The sequence below is a fragment of the Scatophagus argus genome, chromosome 17 (assembly GCF_020382885.2).
Source record: "Scatophagus argus isolate fScaArg1 chromosome 17, fScaArg1.pri, whole genome shotgun sequence".
In the NCBI taxonomy this organism is placed as follows: domain Eukaryota; kingdom Metazoa; phylum Chordata; class Actinopteri; family Scatophagidae; genus Scatophagus; species Scatophagus argus.
This window is the reverse complement of record NC_058509.1, coordinates 21397732-21412697: the sequence shown is the minus strand read 5'-3', so window position 1 is coordinate 21412697 and position 14966 is coordinate 21397732. Positions and strand designations below refer to the sequence as shown.

At 42.2% G+C, this 14966-nt stretch overlaps 1 protein-coding gene across 3 annotated transcripts; it reads right to left on the bottom strand.

The window, feature by feature from the left end:
• Nucleotides 1–1503: 1503 nt before the first annotated feature.
• Nucleotides 1504–14950, bottom strand: LOC124074793 (syntaxin-12-like). Of its 3 annotated transcripts, none has more exons than XM_046418060.1 (10): nucleotides 14794–14950; nucleotides 13931–14071; nucleotides 9973–10042; nucleotides 9473–9572; nucleotides 3833–3970; nucleotides 3651–3694; nucleotides 3393–3498; nucleotides 3199–3271; nucleotides 2501–2583; nucleotides 1504–2411 (listed from the first exon to the last, which is right to left on the bottom strand). In XM_046418060.1, the coding sequence occupies exons 2-10, from the start codon at nucleotides 14028–14030 to the stop codon at nucleotides 2319–2321; spliced, it is 807 nt and encodes a 268-aa protein (XP_046274016.1). In that variant the 5' UTR covers nucleotides 14031–14071; nucleotides 14794–14950; the 3' UTR covers nucleotides 1504–2318. The 3 variants fall into 3 exon arrangements, with proteins under 3 accessions (XP_046274016.1, XP_046274017.1, XP_046274018.1); XM_046418061.1 differs by having other exon boundaries at nucleotides 14686–14823; XM_046418062.1 differs by lacking the exon at nucleotides 14794–14950 and adding an exon at nucleotides 14310–14650.
• Nucleotides 14951–14966: the final 16 nt, after the last annotated feature.

The following is a 14966-nucleotide window of genomic DNA, read 5'->3' as shown; positions in this document are numbered from 1 at the left end:
TTTTGCCCATCTAGCTCACACAAAGATGGCTATATCTAACTTGCTTTGTAGTATAGCCCTCAGAAGTTTTCATTTAGGCTGAAAATTGGCTGCAGGGTGTCAACTAATACCTGATGATGGGCAGGAGTTCCAGTCAAACTGTTCATTCACCATTCTAAATTAATGCACTGACTGGCCTTGACTTTAGAAATAAACTGAAAAAAAGAGTATCAACACTTATATACTTATATATATAGTCCTGCAGTGCCTGAGCCTCATCACAGGATGCCAACTGCAAGACACAACACATTGCCTCTCTGAACTTGATCTGTAAACTAACACATCTCAGTCACTATTCAACTTGCTACTTTATACTGTGGCCAACTAGTAGGCCAGACAATTCACCGCCACTACCGAAGCAGACACTCCCGTACCAGAAAGGGAGTGGGACTTTGCAGAAGAAGACAGGAAGACAAGACCCTCTACAGCACGGCCAGAGCTGACCTGAAGAGAATTTTGAGGCTCAGACTGGACTGTTTGTCTAGTCCCGATTCTTAGTGGAGCGGTACCATTTGCATTTTGCACTGTACAGTTTTCTACTTTCTACTTCTACCTAAACATTGCCCCTCTGGGCTTTGCATCCCCACCTGACTTGGGAAGGTACACAGGGTACACTTCTGGGGGTATTTTGCGGTCACCAGCATTGGAATGCTGGATCCTTTAGATCCTGTGCATTACTCCAGCTGGGAGGCCCCACCCTCAATGCACAGGACCTGGTGGGAGGGTGGGTTTGGCTTATTCCGGTGTATCCCACAGATTCTTTATCAGGTTGGGATATGGGAGTCTGCAGACTGTTATAGTGGTACTTGATGCATTCTAGAGATGTTTTCTAAATGTGATGGGCTACATTTTCTAACTGGGAGGAGGGCTACTGCTGAAGGGAGGAGCTGTTGCCATGAGGAGGTGTATCTGGCCTGCAATGTTTGAGTGAGTGCTGTGTGTCAAAGAACATCCACACGATTGCTAGGACTCAAAGTTTCCGCACAGAACAATGCATTGTAAAGATATGATTAATTTTATTCACTTCACCTCTGAGTGGTTTTAATACTGTGGCTGATTGGTGTATATTTTTGTGAATCGTGTGCACAGTACACATAACATTAGCTTTCTGGTTCACAGCTGAGCCAGAGTGATTTGGACTGGATATCTCTTAATGCCAAATTGCATCTAAGGTTTGACCTATTTACCAGAGAAGTGAACAATTCTCTTCGAGGTGTTCATAGTCAGGAATGAATGGAGTCCACAGAAGCAACTGTCCATTGCTGTTCTGGCCTCCAAGTTGTCTACTAATTCCTCGCCAGGCATTATCCCGCATTTATCAGAACTGGCAGAGATTATTGCCAAAAATCACAAAAATATAACATAATTATTGATACCTTTAAGAACAAAACTGCAGCATTACCCATTGTAGTCCAAATTCACTGAGATTCCTCGTACAAGGAAAAACATGCCCCAAAGACTAAAACGGTTTAGCACATTTATTATTCATACTGTTAAGGAGTCATACAAATCAAATTAAAACTGTTTTGTCCAAAGACTGGAGTTGCATTTTTAACATACTGTCGATATTTTTCTTCCATAATGTTCTCAGCAGAATACAATGCAGTACTTTGCAATATTTACAGACATGGATTGGATTCATATTGGTAATCTGATAGAGCTTTCATTTTACAACATGTATATTACAACCACGGCTGCCATCATCACCAGGAGTCATGTAAGCCTCATGTAATGTTACCGTGAAGCCAATCAGGCCAGGAGCCAATCAGCAACACCAGTGGCCCTCCACACACATTACATCAGAAGGTGCCACCAGCAAACAAAAAAATAATTTACAGCCCTTAAAAACCACAGATTAACTTACTTGTGCAGTGTGTCTTTTTTCAGTTTGCCTGGTCTGAAAACATTAGCATCGACATTGTTATATTTGAAATACAGTGACATTTAGTGTTAGTGCAGTACATAACAGAAGAAATCAATGAATGATGCAAAATAGGGACTCATATCTTAAATTGTTCCGCTACACCACTTCCATCCTCCACTCTCTTCTCGTCTCAGTGTAAATAGGGTGTTTTACAGGTATTTTACAAAACAGGCTAGTTCAGTTCAGATGTTTCCCAAACTGACCATCCCTCTACATTGATCTACTCTGCTGACCTCGGTCAAGTTATCAGTCACTTCTTGTTCTTCTCTCATCATTCTCATTCCAAGCAGGTACTTGCAGGTGGGAGTGGGCAGAGTAAAATATAGTAGTAACACTTCAGTTGTGCATAGTCAACTCACTTAGCAGCTTGCCAGATAATGATGCCAAGTATGACAAGCACAATGGAACAAACCATAGCAAGAATACACATCTTCTTGCGGGATTTTTGCTGCAATAAAGAAAACAGAGACAGAAAGATTATTGGAAGGGACTTCACTGAAAGACTGCACTGACAGAACACAACTGCTGTGGACTCACTTGGTAGTAGGCAGCCCTCTGGAGCTGATCTGTTCCTCGTTCTACATGAACTTCAGCATTCTCCACATTTGCCTCAATGCTATCTGCAGGGCATAACATAACGGAAGGTAAGCTGGGAATATGGATGGGTATCATTAAGATTTTAATTGTACCACTACTCTAACTGCTACTGTATTGTTACAGTACTTTAACAGTACTCTTTTTGGTTCTTTTTGATGCTTCTTCAAAGAAAAAAACAAACAAATTAAGAACATAACTACTTTATCTTTTCATATGAACTGGATGTAAATGAACTCCTAACACAGCTGTGACATCAGCTGGATAAAAGTTACTTTTAATCATTAATCCATGTTTGTATTATTAAGTTTAGTTAGTGTAAACTGCCCTGTATCAAATGAACTAATGAACACAGTACACTTAATTTTTGTTGCACCTCCTACTTGCAGTTTCTTCAAACTCTTCAAACACATTCCCCATGTTTATCACTTGTTATGGTTAATTCATTACAATGCTATTTCAACAAGATATATTATCTCACACTACATATGATCATATCAGTATATGTCCTATAATGGTTACATTGGATTGTCTCTACGGCTGCTGTCGTATAGACTGAATAGCCGTTTTAGCACGCATTGGTGCTTTTTTTGGACTACAGTTCCACAGAGTCCTGAAATGACAAACCCAGTACTACTCACCAATCATCTCTCCCTGATCATGGATCATCACTGCCAGGTCCTTGAAGATCTGGTTTACATCCATGATGTCAGACTGAAACAGGCAAAAAAGCCAGAATCAACAGTGACAGTAGATTTTAGCAAAGCACAGTGGTCTTGGTCTTCCACTGTGTCCCAGTACATATTAATATAAGAGATAGTAAGATAAAGCTAACCTCCAGCTGTCTGATGTTAGTTTCTCTTTCCTTGATGAGCTCCAGGTCCTCCTCTGTGATGGCCACTTCATCTGACTGGGCGGTTATTTGACCCCATTCCTCTTGACTTTACACGAATAAGACAACATGTAAAGCATTGGAATAATGTTGGTTAACTGTTACAACACAATGCAGAACACATCTCCAAAATATAGTGTGTATGATTACCTTCTTGCCTGTATTTATTCATATGATTATTTATTGCATAATGTCACTTACTTATCAAATGAAACAAGCTTTTCATCCCAAGAACTGTCTTCAGTCTAAAGGAAGAAGGAAAGTCAAGTCAGCAAAGTCCAGATTATCAAGACATGACTCCAGCTGATCTTGAGTTTCTCTCATTAATGTAAATACTTGGTCAGCCACCCAGTGGTGTGAAAGCACCACTGACTCCTACTTACTGATAGTCGGGATCCAGCTCTCACTCTGGCTACTGACTCCTTTTCTTTCTCCGCTGCAAGCCGTTGGACTGCTTGGAAGTTGTTGAGAGCTGCTGAGAAATCATTCATCAGCCGGTCCCTCTGGATTTTTTGCTGCCTCTGGAAGCACCGGACAGGGTGAAACAAATGGTATTAAATCACTTAAAAGCCCCAGGATGTATCCATAGAAATAAAAATGGTGAGATTGCTTTTCTTTTTGTTTCACAGTGCACAAAGCAAGGTCCATAAAGACATGGATGGATGAATCTGGTGTGGAAGGACATGACTAGCCTACACAGAGCCTTGACCTCAATCCTATAAAACAGCTGTGGGATGAACTGGAACAGAGATTGCGAGCCAGGCCTTTTCTCCAACATCAGTGCCTGATCTCACAAAAGCTCCACTGCATGAACGGGCAAAAATTCCCACAGAAATCTCGTGGAAAGCCTTCCCAGAAGAGTGGACAAAGGGGGGACCAACTCCATTTTAATTTCTATGTATTTAGAGTGTGGTGTAATGGTCAGGTGTCCCACAGACTTGTCTGTATAGTGTAGTCTAGCCAAGGCTGCCAAATTTTCATAAAGGTATGATATCGTTTCCTCAGGTCGTATGTGATCTTTTCCAGAGGAACACAACTGTTTATAACCAAAAACTATTTAGTAATGTGGAGAGGGGAAGCAGCCTTCTGTGTTACAGCAATGCATTTTCTGGCTACACAAAAGACAATCTGAAAAATTTCTATTTGAAATTTAGTCAACAGTTTGACGTGTCTTGCCCTTTCCATAATTATTGCATTGTTCATTTTTAGCCCTGTGGCTTCACTGGAAGGGTACGAGGAATTAGTCACCAAATTATTACGAAGTGCACATTCCCATACAGAAATCAGCACTGCACAACGGCTTGTGTTAAATACAAAGTTAAATAACATACCCAAGCTATATTCACAGGGTGGAGAATAGATTAAAGAAACTTTATTTTAATTCAATTTAATTGTGTATTATTTGTTCATTTGATATTCCATTCAGCATTGAAAATCCAAAAAATGGAAAAAAGTCTTGTTTTCTCATTTTTTGTTTTTGAATGTGATATAGAAAAATAAATAAACAAAACAGTGCTTTGATTTTCACATTTTTGATGTTATGCTCTGATCAAAAATCGAACATTTGAAAAACAGGCCCAGGGATGACAAACAACCAGAGTGCTGATGCTTATGGATGACACAGACTTCATCTTATTTTAAGGCAACAAACGTGTCACTCTGAAAGTGATGAAACAAGCGCGGTCTTCCAGGTAGTGTATGTTTTGTACAGAAGCGTGAAAAGTTTCACTTCATTTAGCAGAAGCTTTTACCCAAGCGACTTACAGAATCACAAGTTTCAGTACAACAGAATTAGTTAGTTAGTTATAACATGAAAATCCTGCTTGTTGTTCTTCCAAAGTAATGGCTTCTTTGCCACAATTCATGAAGGCATGGTTCACGCAGTCTCCTCTGAACAGTGGATGTTGAAATATGTCTGCCACTTGAACTCCGGGAAGCACTTAGGTGGACTCGAATCTGAGCTGCTAACAAACTTATCGTCTGCAGCAAAGGTAGCTCTTGGTCTTCCCCTCCTGGGATAGTCTTCATGAGCGCAAGTTTCACCACAGGGTTTGATGGTTTTGGTGACTGTAGTTGCGGGTACATTTAAAGTTCTTGAGATTTTTTGGATTAACTGACCATTTCTTAAAGTAATGATGGACTGTCTTTTCTCTTTACTTAACTACATATTTCTTGCCATAATATGGATTTGTACTGAGTAGTTGTACTGAGTGTGCAAAGCTGTCATCAATGCTAAATGTGGCTACTTTGGAAAATATAAAACATAGAATAGAAACCTTTATTGTCATTATACTTACTGTACAACGAAATTTGGTTGGCTCTACCTAGTGTACTCATGACAGTTACATGGGCACCATTTGTCATAACGTTCATATTCACACAAGAAGCATGGAATAATTACGTTAAACAGTAAAGACATATTGCACTGTTAGGATAAATATACTAGCCTGTCGCATGGATATTGTCAGAACAGATAGTAGTTATAGAATAGTTTGACCTGAGCAACGTGTGTGTGTTTCTGGGGGGGGGGGGTGTCTGTATAACAATGAGAGGTTAGAGTTCAGAGTGAGATCTGTCCTATGCTGAGGCAGCGGGAGGTGTAGATGTCCTTTAGGGAGGGTAGAGGGCAGCCACAGATCTTCTGTGCAGTGTGGATGACCTTCTGGATACTCTTCCTGTCTGCTTCAGTGCAGCTGGTGTGCCACACTGTGATGCAGTATGTTAGCAGGCTCTCAATGGAAGATCTATAGAAAGTCACCAGCAGCTTCCTGATGTATAGGGGGGCGTAGGCTGCTCTATTTTTCCTGAAATTGACAATGACTTTCTTAGTCCTTGTTGAGTTCAGTGTCAGCTTGTTTTCTGAACACCATGAAAGTGAAAGTGACATATTTTGTCATTGGAGGGAACTCACTCCAACGAAATTTGTGCTCTGCATTTAACCCACCCAAGTGACGTGCACACACACACACAGCAAACCCGGGGCAGTGGGCGACCGCGTGCAGCGCCCGAGGAGCAGTGGGGGTTAGGTACCTTGCTCAAGGGTACCTCAGCCATGGACACCGGGACGGGGAATCGAACCAGCAATCCACCGGTTACGGGTCCGACACCCTAACCGCTGATCCACGACTGCCCACCATGTTAGTCCTAGAAGCCCATCTCTGTAGCCAGACTCGTCTCCCCCTGAATTGAGTCCCACCACAGTTGTGTCATCAGCAAATTTGATGATGGTGCAGTCATATGTGTAGAGAGAGTGCAGGAGTGGGCTCAGCACAAAGCCTTGGGGAGAGCCGGTGCTGAGTGTGCAGGTGGAAGAGAGATGGGGCCAAGCCTCACAGTCTGGGGGCGGCGGGTCAGGAAGTCTTTCACCCAGGCATGAGTGAGTGAGGGTAGGCCTAAGGCAGACAGTTTATTAACCTGGATTTCTTGGATGATGATGCTGAAAGCAGAGCTATAATCAATGAACAGCATTCTCACATAGCTCTCCTGATGTTTCATGTGGCTCAAGGCACTATGGAGAGCTGTGGCTCTGTGGATGTCCTTGCTACATAGGCAAACTTATGCGGGTTGAAGATTAAAGGGAAGCAGGCTTTGCTGTAAGACCAGCCTCTCAAAGCACTTCATGATAGCAGGGGCGATGCAGCAGTAGCAGACTGAGACTGAGCTCTTTGGTAGGTGATTGTAGTAGACTGCTGGAAGCTGGAGGGGGTTGCCAGGATGTGGTTGAGTTCTGCTGTGATGTCTCAAACCACGCAAAGAAGCAGTTCAGCTCTTTGGATTCCCCGCTTGCACACCACAGTCTTGGAAGTTTGTGATGTTCTGTATGCACTGCCACAGCTTCTGGGCCTGATACGGTTCAGTAGTTGAAGGGGGGACCTGGGAGGGTGCCCAAGTCCAGAGTTTCTGCATGCAGGGGACAGAACGGGGAGAGGGGGCAGAGCAGGGAGGGAGATGAGTTTCCTGATGGCCTGGTGGATGAAGCTGTCCTCGAGTCTGCTGGTCCTGGCTTGGAGATTCTGCAGTCTCCTCCCTGATGGCAGCAGACTGAAGAAGCTTTATGACAGGTGGGTGGGATCACCTGAAATACAGAGGGCTTTGCCGGTAAGGCGGGTGGTGCAGATGTCCTAAAGGGAGGGGAGAGAGGCATGTTGAGCCCCAGCTGGTTCAGTTTGTGAATGAGCTGCTGGGGGATGAAAGTGCTGAATGCTGAACTGAAGTCTATGAACAGCATTCTAATATATGAGTCCTTTGCGCCCAGATGTGTGGGGGCTGAGTGGAGGGCAGTGGAGTGGGCATGGAATGGGTCTAGGGAGGGTGGCGATATGCTGATATTCTGTATGACTAGCCGCTAGGAGCAAATGCAGTAAGTGCAACCAGACAGTAGTCACTAAAGCAAGAGTGAGATGACTTCTTTGTGACCAAATGATGGTGGTGGCTTTGAAGCATGTGGGGACAATAGTCTGACTCAGTGAAATGTTGAAGAGGTCAGTGAAGACATCTGTGAGTTCCTCTGCACAGTCTCTCAGTACACGACCAGATATGCTGTCAGGACCCAGAGCATTGCGTGCATTAATCCTGCCAAGGGATCTCCTCACGCTGTCCGGGAAGAGTGTCATTGCCAGGTCGCCAGGAAGGGGTGGGGTCTTCTGGGCACGGGTGATGTTGTGTGCCTCAAAGCGAGTGAAGAAGTTGTTCGGTTCGTTCAGCAGAGAGATGGAGCTGTCGCATGACTGTGGGTGTCTAAAGTGCGTATGGTAGGTGCAATAAACTGGGTTATTTTACTACGCGGTAACGAGGTAGGCGAACCATTGTTTGGCAGGCTTGACGCGGATCCTTCAACTGGTAAAATATTGGTTTATTCCAGTGCTTATAGTGGGGCGATGCCAAAGGGGGCGTGTGTGACCCTGGGGAACATGCTTTTTTTGCCGTACTAGAATAAAGTGTAATTGCACATCCACTACAGTAGTTGGCAGTGGCGCTCTCATTGTCAGAGTGTGCGCAGGGAGTATTAGCTCTGTGGTGTAGGGGTTTTTTTGCACTGAGCAGGCGATATGAAGTGCAGTAAACGAACCCTTAAGAGACAACATGAAGAAATTTTTAACAGGGATGAAAAGAAAGGCGGAGAGAGACGAAGATAATGAGACAAAAGTAACTCACCCGAAAGCTAAGACGAGGAAATATGAAGAAGCATATGTAGCGCTTGACTTCACTGTGACTACAGTGGGAGACGAGGAAAGACCGGTGTGTTTACTGTGTCTAAAAATGCTGCCAGCGGACAGCATGAAGCCAAATAAATTAAGGCGCCACTTGAAGACATTACATCCCAATCATGCTGATAAGCCGCTGGAGTTTTTTCAGCGAAAACGTGCCGAATATTGCCAACAATCATCCCGCTTTGTGAATGCTACTTCAGTAAACCAGCGAGCACTGTTAGCATCATATTATTACATATTATTATTACTATTATTTATAGTCGCGGCGGAGAGTGGGTGGTGGGGTGGTGGGGCGTGAATTGGTTTCTTCTTGCTAGGGGGGGGGGGGGGCGTAACACAAAATAATTGAGAAGCACTGGTTTATTCTGACAAGAAAAACATTCACAATGTGGAAAGAGCACAGGTGCAGAGTGTAACCAAAACAACAAGCAACTCGAGCATTATGAACATTTAGTAAACAAATCACATGAGGAGCAGAAATACTCTATTGTTTAGGGACAGGCCAAAATAAAATGAAGAATAGCTATTGCTAAGGTAGTTGTACCAGTGTCTCCAGCAACTAGCAAACGGTGATGAAGGTGTTAGCGTTGGTCTTAGGACAGTTAAGTTTGGGATATATATATATATAGGTATATATATATATATATATATATATATATATACCTATATATAAGGCACAGGGGCTGGTGTAATAGTACAAAGTGTTTCCGTAATGAGACATCAAAACAAATTTTATGAAAGAACCTTGGGCGTGTTTACGTAGCCAGTGTATTATTAGTATTAGTGATGTATAAACAAGTGTAGGTCACCTACTTGCTCTGATGGCGATGAAGGCAAAGGGATTGATCCCAACTCTTTCAGATGCTTGTTGGTTTCTTTTGCCATCTGGTTGGTATGGTGTTGAATCTGCTGCCTGTGGAATAACAAGACTGCTCGTCAGTATGATGAGTGAGTTTCTCTACAACCAAAGCTCCAAACTAACTTTCATCCTGCATAATGAAGAACACTTTTCAGCACATACAGTGTTCTAGTACATATGTAATTTAAATAAAATCCTGATGACAACAATGTCTGCTTTATCATCCCCAATTTTAGTGGCTCAGCAATGATAGAGGCACATTTCACATAGTTTAGCTAGACTTTGCTATAACAGATTTGGTGCTAGAAGCGAAGGCAACCAGATAAAAGATGTCCAGTTGCCTTTGTTTCTACTATGACCCGGATGACTGAGAACCTACATTGACAACTGTCCATAACAGTGACAATTTTATCAGAGAGAAGAAACAGTTACTGGAGATAATGTTGATACATACAGACGATCCTGGAATTCACTGGTGTCCTGTCTGGTCCCCAGTTGGTTCACCATGTTCTTGATCTGAGCAGCTGTCAAAAGAAGACCGAGTGATAAGTGTCAATCCTGTAATGGAATGTTTGCATAAAACGCCTGGATGATATGGCTGCTTTTTGTTTTGTAAAAGCCAAATATCTGGCTCTATGCCATAATTTTAAAGGACAGACTGACATTTTCCTCAAGTCCATCTTAAAACAATACCAACATGCCCAAATGAACACTGAAACAGTTTCCATCCACCGTCCAATCCACAAGATCTCTCCTATCCAAGATGGCGCCGTGCAAGTGGCTGCCTGATAACTCCCACTCTTCTTTTCTTATCTACCTCCTTTAAGTACTTCTTGAGTACTTTTAAAGTCCACGTAAAGCACATTCCAAGATTTATTTCAAAACACATTAAATGTGTCAGAATATAGTTGGAAAACTTGAAAGAATGTTGACTGTGTCATAAATTAGTTATGGAATTACACTGTTCCAACAGTTTTTCACAATTTTAGATTCAGGATTTTCTGGGCGGGTCTGATGGAGAGCTGAAGAGAACAACAAACACCCACCTCTGCAGTGATCATTTTACAGCGGGTAGCTTTACAAACTTTGACTGGAGACAACTGGGATTCACAGATAATCCACTGATACTGGTGGACTTGGCCGAACTGACTACCTCTATAAGCGGCCTCCATCCTTATGTCTCCGCAACATCATCCCGCCAGTGAATGTAAGTTGCCTTGTGTGCTTATGCTGTAATTGTTATCTGGTGTAACGTCATAATGTGAGTTTTCATTTTATTAATTTTAATACCATGTTAGCTCATGTGAATGCATATATTTTTACACCGGAAACAATTCGAATGAAACCACACTTAAATTGTGGGTAATGTAATATTTTATGTCCATCAGTTTTAGCTTTCACCAGAAATTATACGTATATAGGGCGGTATTTTGTGTTTGCGGGTTATACCAAACATGGAGGGAAGGTTGCCTCGCCTTCGGTTGTAAGATTGACCACAATGAACCAAGCACCACACACGGGTCATTTTTTGCTTCGGCGTGTAATGAACTGTCCAGCTACACTGAAGGCTAATATTTAACAGTGTTCAGCATAAAAATGAATGACATTTTAAGTACGTGTTCAGAGTTTTCCATACCACGGGAAAATATGTTATTAACCACTCAGCCAAATCTGAATGATTAAAAATATTGCTCAGTATATAAAATAAAGTTTTAAAACCGTGAAAAAATGAGCAGTGCTGTCCTGTCTTGCACTTGGTTATGTTGGGTGTTATGTTGTTGTCCTCCACCATGGGAGACTGGTTAAGAGTAATTGGGGGGCTTGTAGTCTGTACTCTGGTTCCCAGTTTTCAGGAGGCACAAACTTCTGTTTACATGCATTAGTATGTTTGAGTCATCAGACAACAGCACTCCCTTCCAACCACAAGAGAATCAGTGTGATATTATGCAGAAAGTCACCAAAGATGTTGGCTATCATACAAACCGCTTTGTGGGGAAAAAAACTGTGGCCACAAAGTTGTCCAAACGAACAATGAGCAACAGAAAGCATACAGATATGTTGAGAATGTATGAATACAAATATGTTGTTGTGTCTGTGATGTTAATACACAGATTATAGGTATGCACTATAAGACTGTTGACAGGAAATATCTACTAAAGACATGTTACATGTTGCCTGTGGCTGGTAAACATTTCAGGTCTAAATAATATTTTTCAATGCCAATTCTTTTTTGAAGAAAAGTCAGGGATTAAGGTTACATGATATATTCTACTGTCAGGTACCACAGACACAGAGTGTACAATTCAAAATTCTTCAACACGTTTTTTTTTTTTTTTTTTTACATGAACAAACAAATTCATTGGTTGGTAGAAACGTACAGTGACCGCGCAAGAGAGCTTGTCATGCCAAAAGTTTCATATTTTGCATTGCACTTATTTGCATAAGTGCATTCTATTTTCAAAACTCCACCAGTCTTAAACAGGCGGCATCAGCTCCTGGCTACTCAAGTTCTGCGAAGACCAGCTATGCAGGGTAAGGGAAAGCTTCACCGTGAGCCTGAGACTAGAAGAGTGCCACAGTTGTATAAAACATCCTGTGTGGTACTGGTGCCGAAGATACCGCACCCCAAGGACCCGGTCCAGTTCACCTACCAGCCTTGCATTGGGGTGGCTGACACAGTCACCTTCCCACTGCCCTCTTTCACCTGAACAAGCCTGGGAGCACTGTGAGAATCATGTTGCTGTTTTTTTTATTTCTCCAGTGCTTTCAAAACCATATAGCCTACACTGCTGATGGACAAGTTGGAGCACTCAGGGTTGGTCCAGCACTTTTCAACATGGCTACTAGACTACCTCACCAATCGCCCACAGTATGTGAGGGCATGGAACTGTGTCTGACATGGTAGTCTGCTGCACAGGGGCACCACAGGGAGCGGTCCTGCTTCCACTCCCTTTTCATCCTCTACACTGCAAACTTCAGACACAAGTCAATCAGATTGGGAGACTGGGGACTCCTGTAAGTACCTAGGTGTTCACCTCAACAGCAAATTGAACCAGAGGGACAACTCCATTGTACTGTACAGGAAAGGCTAGAGCAGACTGGAGTGGAGGGGGCACTACTGAGGACATTTTGACTGTGTGGTAGCATCGGCCCTGTCCTATGTAGTGGTCTGCTAGGGCAGCAGCATCTCTACTGCAGACAGGAAGAGACTGGACAAAAGTCCCAGTGCAGGTGGCGGGAGAGAGAAGGGTAATAGCCAAGCCATCCTCTTTGATGAACAACAACTAACACTCCGTGCATGGAACTCTACCAGCACTGGGCAGCTCCTTCAGTGGAAGGTTGCTTCACTAAAAGGCCTCTACATCCAGCACACATCAGAAAACCTCACCAGTAAGCTGACTAGCGCAGTGAACCAAAACTCACTGAGTTTAAAAGGAAGAAGACTAAAAGAAAATCATTTTGCATTTTTTTTATTAACAAAATGGTTTGCAGTCATTTCATGTCTGATACGTAAAGAAAAGCCAGTGGCGTGCGTCAATTATACACCGGCCAATCAACAGCAAATGGCTTATAGAAAAGCCATTACAGTAATTAAATAAAGACCACAGATTCTTCAAACTTACAAAAGTTGTGCTAAGATATGAGTCTAAGCTTTAAAATTGACCTGTTAATAATAATGATAATTCATGATTCGTGATAAACAGTGAAATGCTGAACTTCATTAAACAGTTCTGTGTAAGTCACACTAGCACAACAGATTCAGTCAGTGTGTCTGTGGTCATACCATGATGTGTTCAGTGTCTTCATGTCAAGTCTGTGAGTCCAATGGGTTTAAAATGTGGTACCATATGGGACCTCAATCATTTCCACCGATATGAATGCAAGCTCTTGACTGCATAGCTGATCTCATTTTTTCTTGTTGTTTCCATAATTAATTCTGCACAGTATTGAGATTGACATTTTCTCCAGAACACATGCAGGTTCCATGTAGCTTTGCATAACAGATAGACTGATAATACGTAATCACACTGTCTTTCTTTAATTTGGAAGAAAGTCACCCTTTGCCTGTACAAGTACAAAATATAAACTAATCCACACTTTCATGAGTGAATGCAACATATGAATTATTTTAAGATGATGGGACAAACAACAGTCTCATAATTTTACTCTCACAATTATCGGCTTTATGTGACATATTAGAAAGTAAAAAAGTGATTCAGAGTAAGTAATTAAAGACAAGCAAATGATAAAGTAGAATAGAGGCACTGATTCCTGTTTCACTGGAATGCCCACCCCAATGCACATGAATTGTCATGTGATGTGTGTTCAGGCATGGAGACACATGCAGAATGGAGCCATGGTGTCACACTGTAGCAAAGAGCTACTGATACAGCAGCAAAGCATCAACTTACTGTTCTGTGTGATTTTCTGGATGTTGGAGCTGCATGTCTGTATTAGGGTGTTGAAATCCCGTGGGACTGGGCGGTAGGTCTCTGCTTTCCCGTAAGACATGTCTGCTGAAGGGTACTTGTGCCTTTGGCGCTGAACTTAGGCTGCAGATGAGCAGGAAAGGGGTTTTAAAAAAAACAACAACAACAAAAAAACACCCGAAGGTGTTTAACATCGGTCATGTTTACCATTGGATCTGAGAAGGTAAGGCAATGATGGTGTAGGCCGAAAATTACCCATTAGCGAGCAAAGAGCTATGATAAAGCAGTTACAAACTAACAGCTAATTTCGCGAGGTTTTTATTTTCCTTTTTTTAACATTTTGGCAGACTAGTTTACTCACACTTGCTCAGAGTTTCACTGTCGACTTTCAGTCCCGGAGGATTTAATTAATTACTAACAGGAGATCAGTTAGATACAACCTCATCATACTTGGTCTGTAACAACTGTTAGCTTACTAACAAATTAGTCGGCTAATTTCCAATCATTTCAAGCTCATCGACATTAAAATTTGCAATACAAATGATATTCATTAAATTACAATAGGAAATAATGTTAACGTGGTTTCTATACACATTTGCATATTAAACTAGTTAGTTAGGCGGGTTATCTAGCTTCATAGCTTCTGTTTATCTACCAAAAGTTACAGGAGGCTGTACAGAATTGTTCAGCTGTTAGCATTCTACCTTACTGCCGCTAACTTGACAGCTTTCAGTTACCGTAAACTGCGTATCTTGACACGGTTAACGCTCAGGGTGTTCTTCACCAATTCAAAGAGACAACAACACACTCCCAACAAGAGAAAACCACTTAAAATGAAAACATACTTGCGTTTTGCCTGTTTAAAAAAGAACACATAGGCGTAATGGTGTCTCTGTCATCAAGATACGGCCCTTCCTGATCACATACGTATATGATCTATGACCTAATGGCGTAAAGTGACGTAAAGTATCTCTCTCTTTCTCTCTGGCGCTCTCTCTCTCGCTCTCTCTCACATTTC

Bases quoted from the DNA above. Each gene is read 5' to 3' on its own strand.
- LOC124074793 (XM_046418060.1), bottom strand. From the start codon at position 14,030: ATGTCTTACGGGAAAGCAGAGACCTACCGCCCAGTCCCACGGGATTTC. The intron at 10,043-13,930 runs GTAAGTTGATGC...TTCTTTTGACAG, and splicing joins CCAGAAAATCACACAGAACA to CTGCTCAGATCAAGAACATG. The intron at 2,584-3,198 runs GTGAGTAGTACT...TATGCCCTGCAG, and splicing joins TGATCAGGGAGAGATGATTG to ATAGCATTGAGGCAAATGTG.